Source organism: Dendropsophus ebraccatus, chromosome 6 (assembly GCF_027789765.1).
Source record: "Dendropsophus ebraccatus isolate aDenEbr1 chromosome 6, aDenEbr1.pat, whole genome shotgun sequence".
Taxonomy (NCBI): Eukaryota; Metazoa; Chordata; class Amphibia; order Anura; family Hylidae; genus Dendropsophus; species Dendropsophus ebraccatus.
Window position 1 is genome coordinate 132,429,420 of NC_091459.1, and position 15,901 is coordinate 132,445,320.

Below are 15,901 nucleotides of genomic sequence, written 5' to 3' on the forward strand. Positions count from 1 at the left end.
CAGTGAGGAGAGATAAAGGAAGACTTGGCTTATGAGTCCAGTGGGTGGTTCTTATCTGTGATTGACAGCTATGTTTATATGTACAATAATGCGGGAGAGGCTGTTAATCAATAAGTGACTCATAGTCCACTTGACATAATTCCACTTACTCGGACTATAACCCAGATATAGGCTATAGTGATGAGTGAATACTGTTCGATCTAATAGATATTCGATCGAATAGTGAGATATTCGAATATTCGATATTCGTACGACTATCCCGCGAATATTCGATAAATATTCGATATGCGTTCAAATCCCCCAGCTTCCAGTTTTACCCTCCAAACGGTCAAATAGATGTTTTTCACTAATCGAATACTTGTACCCATAGACTTTAATGGGATCGAATATTCGAATATTTGTGGGATATTCGTACGATCGCTCATCACTAATAGGCTATGTTCACACAACGTCCTAAAAAGGAAAAAGACGTGCGTTGTTGCATCATTTTAATGTGCTTGACTAAAATGCATTGAAGTCTATGGAATAACGGACGTCTTTTTCACACATTGTATTGAATGCGCCCGCCTAAAAAGATGTCCGTCATTCAATACAATGTGTGAAAAAGACATCCGTTATTCCATAGACTTCAATGCATTTTAGTCAAGCACATTGAAATGATGCAATAACGGACGTCTTTTTAAACGCAAAAAACGGACGCCTTTTTCCATTTTAGGGCGTTGTGTGAACTTAGCCATACCCATATATTTTTATTTAAAGTGGTTATCTGGAGGGCAAATAATGGCTTGCCTTCTGTGGCAAAATATATATTTTTATTTATTTTATTTTTTTACAGTAAATTGTAACTTTAATGATGTGTTAAAGTGAATGTACTGCCAGGTACATCACTTTGTAGGTTTTTGCATAAATACACTGGCATTGGCATGGAGAATGCTGTGATCCTTTTTTGAACCACGGCTCGGTTCCTTTGCATGGCACTGGTTTATCCCAGGCACCGGCCTGGCATGAAGCATTGGGGACTGGCCCGCCAGTGGGGACTGGCCCGACTTCACACTGGGAAGTGGGAGGCCAGCCCCCAATAGTTCATGCTGGGCAACCAGTGCCAAAAGCTCCACTCTGTCTACTGAGTAGTGGTATGAAAAATGAGTCCATGGAGTCTCATTTAAGAGTCTCAAAACAAGGGACTAACCAGATATCCCTCAAGGGAAGGATCCAGCCAGGTGGTGGCTCCTGTAAAGAGACCACCAAAACCACCATGTTAAGTGGCCCTTTCAGTCAATATCTTACTCAATTAACCACTTCCTACTAACAAGGAGGCATAAAAAAACCTATTCTTAAACAATACACTATTTTTTATTTAACAAAAAATCAAACATAAAAATTGACTCAATGTGAGATAAAATTACGCACACGGAGGTATCGTCACAAAAATGTAAACATTGTCCAATCTATTGCACTCAATTATTGTGTGTGTGTATATATATATATATATATATATATATATATATATATATATAGTCATATATACAAATTAATGTTATTGCACATGTGGATGGAGAGCTGTTCCAAGTTGTACTAGAAACCAACCACACAAAACCTGATGTTATTGCACATCCTGGAGGCGGTATAGCATGCATCTGACATCAGGCATTGTCACAGGGTCTTGTGGGGTTGGTTTCTAGTACTACTCGGAACGGCTCTCCATCCACATGTGCAATAACATTAATTTGTATATAGGACTATATATATATATACATTGTTTGAGTGCAATAGACTATATATATACATTGATTGACTGCAATAGATTGGACTATGTTTTACATTTTTGTGACAATACCTTTGTGTGCATAATTTTGTCTCACCTTGTGTCAATTTTTATCTGTTAGATTTTTTGGTTAAATAAAGAATGCCTCCTTTTTTGTAGGAAGCGCTGTTGATTCGCCGGAGGCAGGCCAGTGGTGTTTTTTTTATGAATATATCAATTTAAAAGTCTAAGGATACGAAAAGGAAAATACCAAAGCCTTGTATCCTTTCACAGACAACTGTTTCAGGGTGTTGCCTCTCATTGGTGTGGAGTAAGTTTCTGGCTAGGCGGGAGCAATGCTGAGTAGACCACCACAGTAAAACAATCACTGATCTCAGACAGACCAGTTGAAGAAGACACTGCAGGCTGCTATTAAAAGTGCTTAACACAGTAAAAACCTAGGTGCTTTGCCCTCTGGGGAAATCAATTATGCAAAACATGTCTGTGGAGCCTCATTTAAGAGTCTCAAACACGAAATTAGACAGATATCCCTCAAGGTAAATCCAGGGGGTGACTCCTATAAGGAGACCACCAAAACAAACATAATATATAATATCTTACTCTTTACTAGTGATGAGCGAATAGTGAGATATTCGAATATTCGATATTCGTACGACTATCCCGCGTATATTCGATCGAATATTCGATCCCATTAAAGTCTACGGGAACAAGTATTCGATTAGTGAAAAACATCTATTTGACCATTTGGAGGGTGAAACCAGAAGCTGGGGGATTTGAACGCTTATCGAATATTTATCGAATATTCGCGGGATAGTGGTACGAATATCGAATATCTCACTATTCGATCGAATATCTATTCGATCGAACAGTATTCGCTCATCACTACTCTTTACTATGTAGTGGTGGCATAGGTTACTGCAGGTCAGCTCCTATTGAATTGAACGAGAGCCGAGCTGACGTTACTCGCATAATTACTGCACAGTAGAGGATCAGTAGGAGTTCACTGTGGCAGATGGTGGCACACAGCTGATCAGATGCTAATGGCCTAGCCTGTGGACAACCCTTTTACCACCTTCAAGCTTGGAAACCATCATGTTATCTCCATATCGGGACCAAAATAAATAAATTCATACTATACCCACAACAAGTTCTGGTCCTTAACCCCTAGACGACCCTGGACGTAGGGTTACGTCATGGAAGTCTGTCCCCAGACGACCCATGACGTAACCTTACGTCCTGGGTGTTTTTCCCGCTTCATAGCAGGTGGGGGCCGGCTGCAATCAGCAGCCGGAACCTCACCGGTAATGACACGCTGCAGCGATCGCGCTGCCGCGTGTCATTAACCCCTTAAACGCCGCGATCGCGGCGCGACCGCGGCATTTAAGTTTGAGTGACAGGGGGAGTCCCCTGTCACTTACCGATCGGGACCCCCGCAGTGTGACTGCGGGGGTCCCGATCGTTGAAACGGACCGCCGGAGGTCTCTTACCTTCCTCCGTGCGGTCCGATCGGCGATCTGCTACACTGAGCCTGCACAGGCAGGCTCAATGAGCAGATCGCCGATAACACTGATCAATGCTATGCCTATGGCATAGCATTCATCAGTGTAGAAATCAAAGTACCCCAAAGGGACTTCAAAAGTGTAAAAAAAAAAAAAGTTCAAAACACTAACACACTACCCCAAAACCCCTCCCCCAATAAAAGTCTAAATCACCCCCCTTTCCCATTATATAAATAAAACATATAAAAATGAATAAATAGATAAACATATAATATACCGTAGCGTGCGTAATTGTCCGATCTATTAAAATATAACAAGCGTCATTGCGACCGGTCAACGGCGTACACGAAAAGAGGGGAAAAAGTGCGCAGATTACCGATTTTATGTTACATTATATATTTTAAAAAAATCAATAAAAAGTGATCAAAACGTCCGATCTTCACAAATATGGTATTAATAAAAACTAGAGATCATGGCGGAAAAAATGACACCCCATACAGCCCCGTAGGTGAAAAAATAAAACCGTTATAAGCGTCACAATAGGCCCATTTTATTAATATTTAATTGCCAAAAAAAAGGATTTAATAAAAAAAATACATATATAACATTAGAGAATCTGTGTAACCTGCATATGGTTGTGTTCGGACTGACCTATAGAATAATAGTGTCATGTCGCTGTTACCATATAGTGCATTACGTAGACACAGAAACCCCCCCAAACGTTACCATATTGCATTCTTATTTACGATTTCACCTATTTATATCTTCATAAATAATATATTTGGAATTCCATCATACATGTTATGGTAAAATGAATGACGCCATTACAAAGTACAACTATTCCTGTAACAAACAAGCACTTACATGGCTTGTAGATAGAAAACTGAGAGTGCTAGAGCTCTTAGAAGGGGAGGAGGGAAAAACGAAAACACTAAGATCAAAATTTGCGCGGTCCACTGGGTCATTTTGGGCCTGGTCCTCAAAGGGTTAACCTGTCCTGGACCGTGGACGTAACTGTACATCCATTTATTCCTCACATTCTCACTCATGAATGTACAGTTACGTCCGTAGATGAAATGGGCACAGAAGCTGTGTCTGTGCCATCCGTGGCAGAGCTGTCAGTCATAGCTGGGCACACCACAGTATGACTGCAGCATTTATTGGGAGAGCAGAGGGAGAAATCTCCCTCTGTTCACCATTGGTTCAGGAGCTACAGTATAACCACATAAAGTGAGATATAGATGTATTTGATACTTCAAGTGTCTTTCACTGTAAAAATACCAGCCTGTACAAAGAAATCATTAGCATTCAGGGCCGTGATACCAATATGCAAATATATAACGCTGATGAAATTCTGCTCCTGTAATGACTGCGAGCTCTAAAACTTTATTTAATCATTGAATCCCTTTTTCTTGAATTCTAAGGTGAATCTCAACAACCTATCATAGTGTGAAAGCTCTGGGGTCTAATGTTACCCTTTCTGGTAATGACATTAGTTTGCAGCACTTGTACTTACCAGTTGGTATTCAATCGACACGATCTTAATCATTGGAAAACAAGCGCTAATGTCTTTTTTAATTACTTTACGCTCAGTATGTCAGCGGTTAATTAGTTATGATTGATTCTGTCATATTCATTGTATCCTCAAAACACAACACAGGGATAGAGAAAGCATTGTCATAGATCATCTTTTAGTCGAGTGCCACCGACGTAATCAATTATTTAAAAAAAATGCTGAATTACTTAATAGCTTGTCAGTACCGCTATCTTGTTGTATCATTCGTTTTAATACTATGCATTGATGCTGTGAATACAGAATAAAGTCACTAAGTTGTTAATTGGGAAGATAACTTTAGCCAACTAATGCAAGTCATAGAAAGTTTTTAGTATGGTAGGGGAGGGGGTAAAGCTAGAAAGGTGCAGTTCGGTTTAGGTAGACTTCATTTTACAAACACAAACATTTTACATCCTTACATGACTTGAGGTGTGGTTTACTATGTGGACGGAGAGTATATTTTTTGGCAGCTTGTACTTACGGACTTGGCATTGTATGTTGGTTTAGTGAAACAAAGTATTCATCATAAAAATAATGGAGGAGGGAAAAGTTGGAAATAGAGACGAGCAAGCCTTGAGCACTCTCAGATTTTACGGGTGGCTGTAGAAGTTGGATGTAACCCTAGAAAGTTCTGGAAAACATGAATGCTGCCATAGGCCATAGGCTGTATCCACATTTTTCAGGACTCCTTAGAGTTGCATCCAACTTTTTCAGCCACCCGATCCGCACTGATTTATTTCGGACAAGAAGTTGAAAATAAAAGAACTACAAAATGTGTATTGTCGACTCTGACTCCTCCCTCTCTTCATAGACAACACATATTCCTCTGATTGATGTCACAGGAGGCTTGGGTGGATCTTGTCTCTGAGCTTTAGGCTCATCCCCCTTTATGAGGTCACCATCTCTGTCACCATCGCCATCTCTGACCTCCAGCCTGCATCACCATCTCCCTGTCATATACACATATATTATTATTATTATTATTATTATTACTATATATACACACAGTGGTATTGGTTTAAGAGTAACTTGGATTGAGAGATTTTTGCAAGAAGAGCTCACCATACTGGATGGGACAGGAGTGGGGGAGGGGCATAGTCTGTATAGTGGGGTCTACAGCACTGTACTCTGATGGAGGAAGTCTCCCTCACCTTCTTAATCATAGCAGATCCACTTCTGTGGAGGTAATCTCTTCATAGCTGTAACCCCTCTCTCCCAGGACAGAGTGCTGCTATACTGTGCCCACATATATCCTACTCATTCCTCCCTGCAATCTCTGCCAGTCCTTGTGTTTCCCATGCTCTCCATTCCTGCTACAATGTGCCTGCACTTACACTCAGCTATACACACTGCTGCTATAATGTGCCTGCATTTACACTCAGCTATACACATTGCTGCTATAATGTGCCTGCACTTACACTCAGCTATACACAGCTTCTATAATGTGCCTACAGTTACACTCAGCTATACGCACTGCTGTATAGAAAAAATTCTGTCACTGCCCTCTTACAGCTCTGTGACTCTCACTTCCTGATTGGTCCATGCTGAACACCCCCCCTTCCCTATTGCTGTCATGTGACCACACAGCCCTCTGACTGCAGCCCTGCTTCTCTATTCTAGCCTGTTGTACTACGCTCCTGCATTATGGGGATCAGCAGCTCCATCCTGTATCTACAAATTGATGCTGTTTTTTCATTCTTATGCACTTACTATACATTATACACCACATGCTGATTGCTATATTGTACAGTAACCTATAATGTGGCATATCCAGCCTTCTAAATGTTTGTTTCATTCATTTACATATTTTTCAGAATGAAACATTATTATTTTTAGGGGTGTGGAAACAATTGTCTGAATTTCAATGATTTCTTATGAGAAAATCTGCTTTGGTTTAAGAGTGGATTTGGATTACAAGCACGGTCCCGAAACGAATTATGCTCGTAATCCAAGGCCCCACTGTATGTAATTATTGGGACATTTAGAGAGAGTGAGGTGTAATTACAGTATGCTTCCTTGTGATGATGTGTTATTCTACAGAAGAAGACAGGGAGTACGGCAGGTGGTGTATCCTCAATGATGTACAGTAGTCTGCAGCAGTCCCAGCTTTGAGCGGGAAACTGGCAGGAGTGCTGGGGGAAGGGATGGGGTGTGTGTGTAATGGACAGATGAGGCAATGCAATGCATTCTGTCAATTTTAGCACTAAGCAATTTCTAACAAGGTAGCACAATCACAAAATACAGAACTAAGACCTTAAAGGGAAGCTGTCACTAGGTTTATCCTGCCTTAAGTGACGGCAACATAAGCTAGTGACAGAAATGCTGAATAGATGGGTGTATTACTTACATCCTTCTATTGAGCCATTCTCCTAATATGCAGGAGAATAAGATTCTTTCCGCACCCCTCCCCTCGCCCTCCGGCTGCTGATTGACAGTTGACTGTCTATATACAGCATGGATAGATAACTGCCAATCAGCAGCTGGTGGGCGGAGTTTTCTGCTTCTCATAAATATTCAGGACTACTGAGCACATGCACATAATGGAGAGGACTACTTATTGTCCATGTTATTCAGGAGGAGATCTCTGGATCAGCTGCACAGAACAGTGATCCATCATTCTGTTCAGCTTCTCTGTCACTAGTTTATGCTACCCTGAGATAGGAGATAGGACAGCAGAAACCTACTGACAGTCTCCTAAAAAACAAATATATATAAACTAAATGATAGGCCTATAGTACTGTAGGTGTCCTTTTACGTTCAGAATGCTTCTAGTCTTAGTCTTGATGAATACCTCCCTAGGTGTAGTTATACTCCTAATATGATAGGGTCCCCCCTCCCCCACCACCACCCCTATTCTTATAATTGGCAAATGTGTCATTTGTCAGAGAAGACTCCAGACATGTAAACGATACTAAACCAAATTTCATAAAAAAAAATATAATAAAACTACATGGCTGTAAACTATAACAAACTGGAATATGGCAATATTTTCTTACACTCATTACAGGAAACAAGGCAAAGAATTTATGACACAGTAAATTGGTTTCCATACATCGCTTCCCTGATAATTACAGAAGAAATATGAGGCTCCATTGTGGAAGTGATGGCAGACTGACGCCTAGACTACAGATACATTTACAGAAAGGCACAAACGCAAAAGAAAGGCATAAATCTTGTAGGAAAACAGACAGCACAACCATATGCAATCTATTAGTAAGCAATTCTAAGTTCTAATGTTACTGACAAAGATGTATAAAAGAATGTTACTGCTTTTCTGTAAAAAATACATTTATATTACTTGGAATGAAAAAAATGTTGTCAGCCTCTGCGCTTTAGGGGGATTTCACATATAAAGTTTGCAGTGCTTTAGGTGGCCTTTTTTTGTCGGGGGGGGGGGGGGGGGTAGAGCTAAAATGCAGTAGATACATACTAATTTAGGCTATGTTCACACTACGTAAAACTACGGCCGTAGTTCTGCGGCGAGAACTACGGCCGTAGGGGGTGGAACATAACCTTACTTTCAATGGGATCCCGGCCAGAGCGTACACACATCGTATACACTCCAGCCGGGATCTATGCGGCGCCGCAAACAACTGACAGGTCAGTTTTCTGCGGCCGAAATTCTGTGAATTCTGGCCGCAGAAAGATCTGTCAGTTCACACAGTGAAGCGAGCGGCTCCGGCCGCTTGCTTCACTGTGGGCTATGGGAAGCTCTGATGTGGGTGCGCGCTGATGCGCCCGCATCAGAACTCCGTGGCAGAAAGAACATTCGGCGGGTACTTAAGTACCGGCCGAGATGATCCGGCCAGAGACCGGCCGTTCCGTGACCCGGCCGGGGTCACGGAACGGCCGGTCTCTTACGTAGTGTGAACATAGCCTTAAAGGGGAACTATCAGCAGGTGAGACAAATTTAACCTGGTGGTATTTCCCTACTGTACAGAAGACGATGCGGAGGAAGATATGTCTCTTACCTTCCTCCTTGGTGCTGTTTCGGTACAGTTAGTCTTTTACTCACGGTCCGGTGAGACCGTTAGGGGCACTGGGGTACCCACTAGGAGAACTCTCCCCATAGCTCCGATCTTCCCCGACCGGCCTGCCCCTTTCTAATGATAATGATTAGTTTGGACCATCTGCTGGTGAGCCGGATAAGCACTATGGGGACGTGCAATGAGCCTCACGGTCTCACTGCAAAAGACTGAGGCTGGGTTCACACTGCGTTTTTGCAATCCATTCAACATATCCGTTTTTAATTGGTTACTTTTAACGGACAGAAAAACGTAGTCAACACTACTTTTGTGTCCGTTAAAAAACGCATCCATTTCGATCCATTTTTTTAAATAATTGAAATCAATGGAAAAACGGATCCAAATGGATGACACACAATTGCATCCGTTTTGTTTCATTAAATGTATACGTTAAACTGATTGCAAAAACACAGTGTGAACCCAGCCTAACTGCACCGTAACCCAGCCGAGGAAGGATGCATACTTTCCTCCTTAGCGTCTCCTGTGCAGCAGGGACATATCAGCAGGTTACATACGTCTAATCTGCTGATAGTTTCCCTTTAAAGCCTTCCTGTTGAATTTTTAAAGATCTGCATGGTTTTATCATATTAACCCTGTAGAGAGGTGACATGCTGATTTTTGGGTTGGCAGTGAATATGTTGAGAGTTGCCTCTATGGCGCACAGCTATTCCTTCCTGCTATGCCATGACATAGTACTGGTGGCAGTGCACATCCATGAACAGGCTGACACTGTGCTAGGGGATGATTTACAGTGCATTACTAGAGATGACATGTGGAGGGTGATGGGGGATACTGATGCACTGGCTTTTTAAGGTGCTAAGTGTCCAGGAATGAAAGAAATAGTAGAAGCAAAGCAATGAAGGAATTATACTAGGCATTGAACTACTATTTTGTATCCTTAAGAGGTCATTAATGTTACTGTCCGTAACCTAATCCTAAAGGTACACAAACCACACAAAAAACATCAAATGCACAAAGTATAATATTCTGTACATAGACAGTATTTGCGTCGCATATATACAGAGCAACAACAATACAATAGTAATGCATTCCTTTTCATACAATGGACCAAGATTTAAAGATTTTATGGCATGAAAACAGGCAGCCATGAGTGACAGTAATATGGAACAAAATTAGATAAAAGCATAGAAGAATAAGATCAATGATTAATAGTGCATTCAAATGATGAATCTAATCAATCCGAGATCATTTGAGCAATAAGGGAATACAGAGTTATAACAATAATCCCTTTTATTAAGAGCCCATTCCAATAGTTTCTTAATTATGGAGATCAATAGAAAATGAAAAGTGAATACCAATGTACATGAAGGACAAGAAGGTCATAAAGAGATGGGCAGCTATAAAGCATTTGAGTGAAGAATAATACACATTCTGGATTATCCCAACACAAATGTAGGAAATACGAAGTTTATTACTGATAAAAATTATAAGGGCTTTATTAGGATGTTGAGTAGGAACGAAATGCAAAATAATGCTCTTTTTTTTGAGAAACTGAGTATCACGTTGGCAATTCTGCGTTAGTGAAGACTTCCAAAGAGAGAGATTTAAGGGTAGTGATTTTTGATACCTTATAATAAGTCACCAGTGCAGTTACGTGGTAGGGAAAGCAAATCATATGCTGGGCTGTATAGCTAGAGGCAGGGGCGGAGCTAGGATTCATAGTGCTCCATAGCAAGAAACTGTATGGGGCCCCATAAATCCTGTATGCCCCCCATACTCCCATCACCCGGCATAGTCCAGCCGTGTTCTGATCTCCCAGAACACCCCTGCATGAGTGACATCACTGGCACGTCAGGGAGTTGGGAGAACGGAATGCCGAAGGACTGCGCTAGGTCATGTGAGTGCTCTTGTGCCTCAAGAAGCAATGCTACACAGGCCCAATAGCAGTTGCGCGGTCTGTGTCCATGATAGCTCCATCACTGGTAGGAAGAAGAGATTGTGAGATCCCACACTATAGATCTCTAATGAGACCTCATCTAGAACACTAAGTCCAGTTCTGGAGACCTCACCTACAAAAACATACTGATAAAATAGCACAGGTCCAAAGACGGGCTACAAAAATGGGGGAGGATGTGAGGAATACAACCAGGAAAGACGGGAAAGAGGTAACATGATGGAAACATTTCTATATGTTTATGTTCATTTTCCTACAATAAAGCATTAAGCATGATAAAGACTAAGTTCATCAATATTAAGGACAAATGTTATCACACCGTACAATTTGCTTTTATGGGTTGTGAAACAAGAACTGTGTTACTTATCTTTTATGCCTTTTTTTTCTTGTCTACAGACTAAAACTGGTTTTGCACAACTGTATAATGAAGGTTCAGAGAATGCCTGTGATGTGCGTCTCAGACTTACCAAGGAAGCATTGACAATCCAAAAACAAGACATCGTTTGCACTAGCGGACACAAGCAAAGTTCAAATGTAAGTGCTCTGCCTGATAAACTGATAGGAAGGCGCTACTCCAGTAGTCGCATATTGTCTAATATAGGATTATATCCCAAAATACTGTTAAAGAAACTCTGTCACTATGTTCCCCTTTCTCAGTGCAGCATAAAGGCCTATTACATGGACCAATCTGGAGGAACAAGGGTGTGCCGACCGGTCAGATCAGCACTCGCTTGCTCCTCAGAGTGGGGGGGTCGCGAAAATCTGCGGGAGCCCATAGGAGATAGCGGCGGTCTGCTGATACATCGCGTATTATGTGGAGCAAGCGGACCGTCATTTCCGTTGAATGTTGGTTGATCATTGCAAAATACAGCCGAAAATCGTTTGGTGTAATAGGGCCTTAAGCTAGTGTGGAAGTGATTAGAATATTGGATTGCTAACATCGTTCTATGCAGTCAGTCTGAAGATATCCCCATTGATATCAAGGACACTGGAAACTCCATAGTCGTCTATATTCCTGAGGCCACTTTCTCTGCCCATCTTCTACTAATTGGTAGCCATCTTCCTATATTGTTTATACACAGACACGCCGGCCCCTCTGAGACTCCGTTCTGGGGGTGGGTAGCCCTCAAAAACCATTGCAATTTCCCATGTGGCCCGGCGGGAAGTCAAGAAAATTTCTTTATTGGAGCATCCAAAAAGGGTTACCACAATGCCCTAATAAAGTCTATAAGAAACAATGGGGGAGATTTATCAAACAGGTGTAAAGTAAATCCGACGCAGTTGCCCCTAGCAACCAATCAGATTCCACCTTTCATTCCTCACATATTCTTTAGAAAATGAAAGGTGGAATCTGATTGGTTGCTAGGGGCAACTAAGACAATTCTACAATACATCATGTTTAATAAATCTGGGTCAAAGTGTACTAAAGCTATTCCCCTGGATTCTATCTAAGGGTAAATCTTGTAAATCTTCCACAATATGGCAAACTCCAAATGGGGTCTATGACATGTTTAATAATCAAATCAAATAATAATTTGTAAATGCCCTTTTAACCATATATTCAAAAAGCAGAAGTTTTCACCACCAAGTGACCACCAAGTTAGCTTTCTATATCCTAATCAGCAAATACAGTGCTGATACTGACAGCTCCAAATGCCAGGGAGAAGGATCAGAGGACATTTGACTTTAATTAGTAAAAGAAAATCTAGATGACACATGCCCCTTAAGGTTATGTTCACACTACGTAAAAGTAAAAGTACTTTGTATGTTGTGGAACACTGCCTTTCCTTCTATGGGATCCCGGCCAGAGCGTATACACATTGTATACGCTCCGGACGGGATCCCGTGCGGCGCCGCTTGCTTCATTGTGTGCAGGGGGAAGTTCTGATGCGGGCGGCCAGAAAGATCATCCGACCGATACTTAAATACCAGCTTGGATGATCCGGGCAGAAACCGGCCGGCCAGGGTCACGGAACGGCTGGTCTTACATGTTGTGTGAACATAGCCTAAAGGTGTTATTCAGCATTAAAGAAATAAAAAAACTGCTTTAATGCAGAAACAGTACCTTTGTCTTCAGTTTGTAAGCAGTACTGCAGCTCAGTCCCATTAAAGTGAATCAAGCTGAGTTATTCTCAACCCGAGTATGGGTGTGGCTGTGTATTTTTTTATTTCTATCCTGGATAATGCAGAAGAAAGAGATGAAGGTAAGTAGTGGTATTGGAGATTTACTTTAGGGAAGCAATGTTCAGTATTAGTCCCTCTTAGTCCTAGAACATTTTACTTGTCTTCATTAAGTATGAGGGAACTGGAACATGCTCAAATCCCATCGTTTGGCATTTGAATCCCGGTGGATGAAGAAGGTGGATTCAGCCCAAGGGAGTCCAAGATAATGGGGATACGGCCATAGGCCATAGGCTATATCTATGTTTTCCAGAACTCCCTAGAGTTGAATTCAACTTCTTCGGTCACCAGTACTCAAATGCCAAACGACGCTTAGTCTTTATAGCAAGTACCTCACCCATAGCACTGTGCAAAAATTGTATAATATATATATATATATATATATATATATATATATATATATAAAATGGATCTGTACATACAATACCATAGGAAAAAAATTCCAGGTAAGATAAACCCTCCATCTATCAAAAGTCTTCACCATAGTGTATAACTTCTCCTTAACATGAGCTCTAACTAAATTATAATTATCCCGACTCTATGCTTTACTAATTTTGATTTATTACAAGGAACACTTCCTTTTCATAAAATTTCTCTTCTTATCCTTTGTTTGCTAAGCTTGCAAATTTTAATGTAGCCTTTTTGCTTTCTTTCTCCGTTCAATGCATTAAAATGGGAGCACAGCGTTGTCTTTCATCGTAAATTACTAAGGATCACTTAGCCGAGAAAAATAATATAGGTTGATGATTTATATCTATTTTTTTTTTTTTTTGCGGTGACATTTCATATTACTGTTCTCTATTGATGGTATTATGCAGAATTAAACAGCTTGTCAAAGTCGGTTCCTTCTTGATTGTAAAGATCTGTGAAAATATGTACAATGAAGGGAAAAGAACAAGTAGAATCAGCACTTCAACGCCTTTCATAAAAAAATTCATGTGCTTAAGAAGGCAACACAATGAATACAAATGCTCTCGTATCTGGAATTATTATTTTAGATATTAATGATAAAATAATTTCTCTGTCTTCAGCATCAGATATTCTGCTCTCAGCTCCAGGCATTCTGTACACACTAAATCATTAGAAGTACAAACTCTGCAGTGAGACATGACTGGGGCTACCGGTGCTGAACAATCTCTTTCTATAAAGGGAACCCCTTATTAGAAGTGATGTTATAAATCCTCTTGGGATGGAGACATTTCAGTTGGTTTTTCAGCATTCAGGATTTCTCCATCTTTTAATACAATTTAGGTTCAAGGGGAGAAAAATATTTTTGAATCAACTGGTACTAGAAAGGTACTTAAATGTGTAAAGTACTTCTATTAAAAATAAATAAATAAATCAACCCTACCAGTACTTATGAGTAGAGATGATTGAACATCGGTACCCGGGCTGTCTCCTCCTTCCCCACGGAACGGGAAGGCATCGGGAATCAAATGCTGCAGGTTCGAGAAGGATCGAGTTCGCTCTTACCTGAAAAACCCTGATGTTCGACCATCTCTACTTATGAGTTGCTGTATGTCTTCAAGGTAGTTGTGTATTCTTTCCAATCTAAGAGTATGTGCACACTGCGGAATCCGTGGAGATAACTTACAGTGGATTACGTGTGCTCCCACTTAAAGTTCCACCTGTCCCATAGGCTCCATTCTCTGCTCAGGCAGATTCCTCCGTCCGCCCCAAAAATTGACATGATAATTCAAGCGGGAGTGTGCACGCGAGGGGTTTAATGGGGAAATCCGCCAGAAGTTATCTGCGTGGATTTTGTAGTGTGCGCTTACCTTAACATGGTGCTTTCTGCTGCCACCTCTGTCCATCTCAGGAACTGTCCAGAGCAGGAGATTAGCCTGAGATCAAACCTCTACAGCTTTTAGACAGTAGTACAATGGCATTTCAAGAGGGGGTCAGCAACATGCATGCTATGCTAGATAAAATAAATCTCTACTATATAGTAAACCCTATTCTGCTGACAATGGGCTACTGTCCACCCTCTCTCTTTTTAAGTATATTTTCAGAGAACATCAAATTCTTTCAAGAGATAAATTATACAATTTTGCCTTCCTGCTGCCACCACTAGATGGAGTCCATGAACACATTGCAGGTTGCAGTACTTTTTCAAATGTGTCAGGGTACTTCAAAGCCTCAAAGGTTTAGAGTTCTGTGGCATGCTCAACAAAGGGGTATTACTTAGCTTGAAATAACACCAAATGAAGAACTTCAAATAAGTGATAGGTTCCCTTTAGTATGAAATTTCCTGCATTTTTCTAAATTTGTTGAAAGTACGCTTTACTCTAACTTTAGCCCATTGGGAACACTCCACAACGTTATTCCCGTTACCTGTATTATTTGTAAGCCTGGTGTAAAAAACGCTGGACTTCATAAATGCCCCCCATAGTGTTAGTTTACATATACTATGTTTTATAAGGTAAGAAATTCTTAATACAAGGTGCTTTCTTATTAGAAAAAAATATATACTTTAGATCCCATTTCTCATTGTACATAGTGTTTAAAACATGAATTTTATTAAAAAGAATAAAATAACCTTCACAAGTTGATCTTGAGTTGCTACATAAAACTTTCCCTGAAGCCACAGTGCAGGCATGACAAGATAAAAAACCAGAGACAATGGATTTGATTGCAGTAATGAATATATGGTTATTTAATAATTTTCGTATTCTTTGCTGTGTCAGACTTGGAATAAAAATTAAAATGCTCATTAACCTTTTATAATGTTATATCGCTAAAGGTGACATTGTAACTGGCTGAGATGAAGTATTTCAAAAATCATTTCCTATCTGAGCAACTAGTAACACAGAACAGAAGTTGACTATAGAGAAAATCGAACTTTTTAAAAGTTCGGTTCATCAGGTTTGTCAAACAATGGCCTAAAGTCTGGGTTTGTCTGAACAGATCCTTAAAGGAATTGCACTAAAACAACTGAACGATTGCAGCTACTATAGTGAG

General features: G+C 40.6%; 1 protein-coding gene across 1 annotated transcript in view; it reads left to right on the top strand.

Annotated features, from left to right (window-relative positions):
* The window catches only part of SNTG2 (syntrophin gamma 2), a 284,599-nt gene that overhangs the window by 116,475 nt on the left and 152,223 nt on the right, over positions 1-15,901 (top strand). Inside the window, exon 2 of the mRNA XM_069974063.1 lies at positions 11,153-11,293. Coding sequence (XP_069830164.1) covers positions 11,153-11,293 — 141 coding nt within the window. The remainder of the gene's footprint in view (positions 1-11,152; positions 11,294-15,901) is intronic.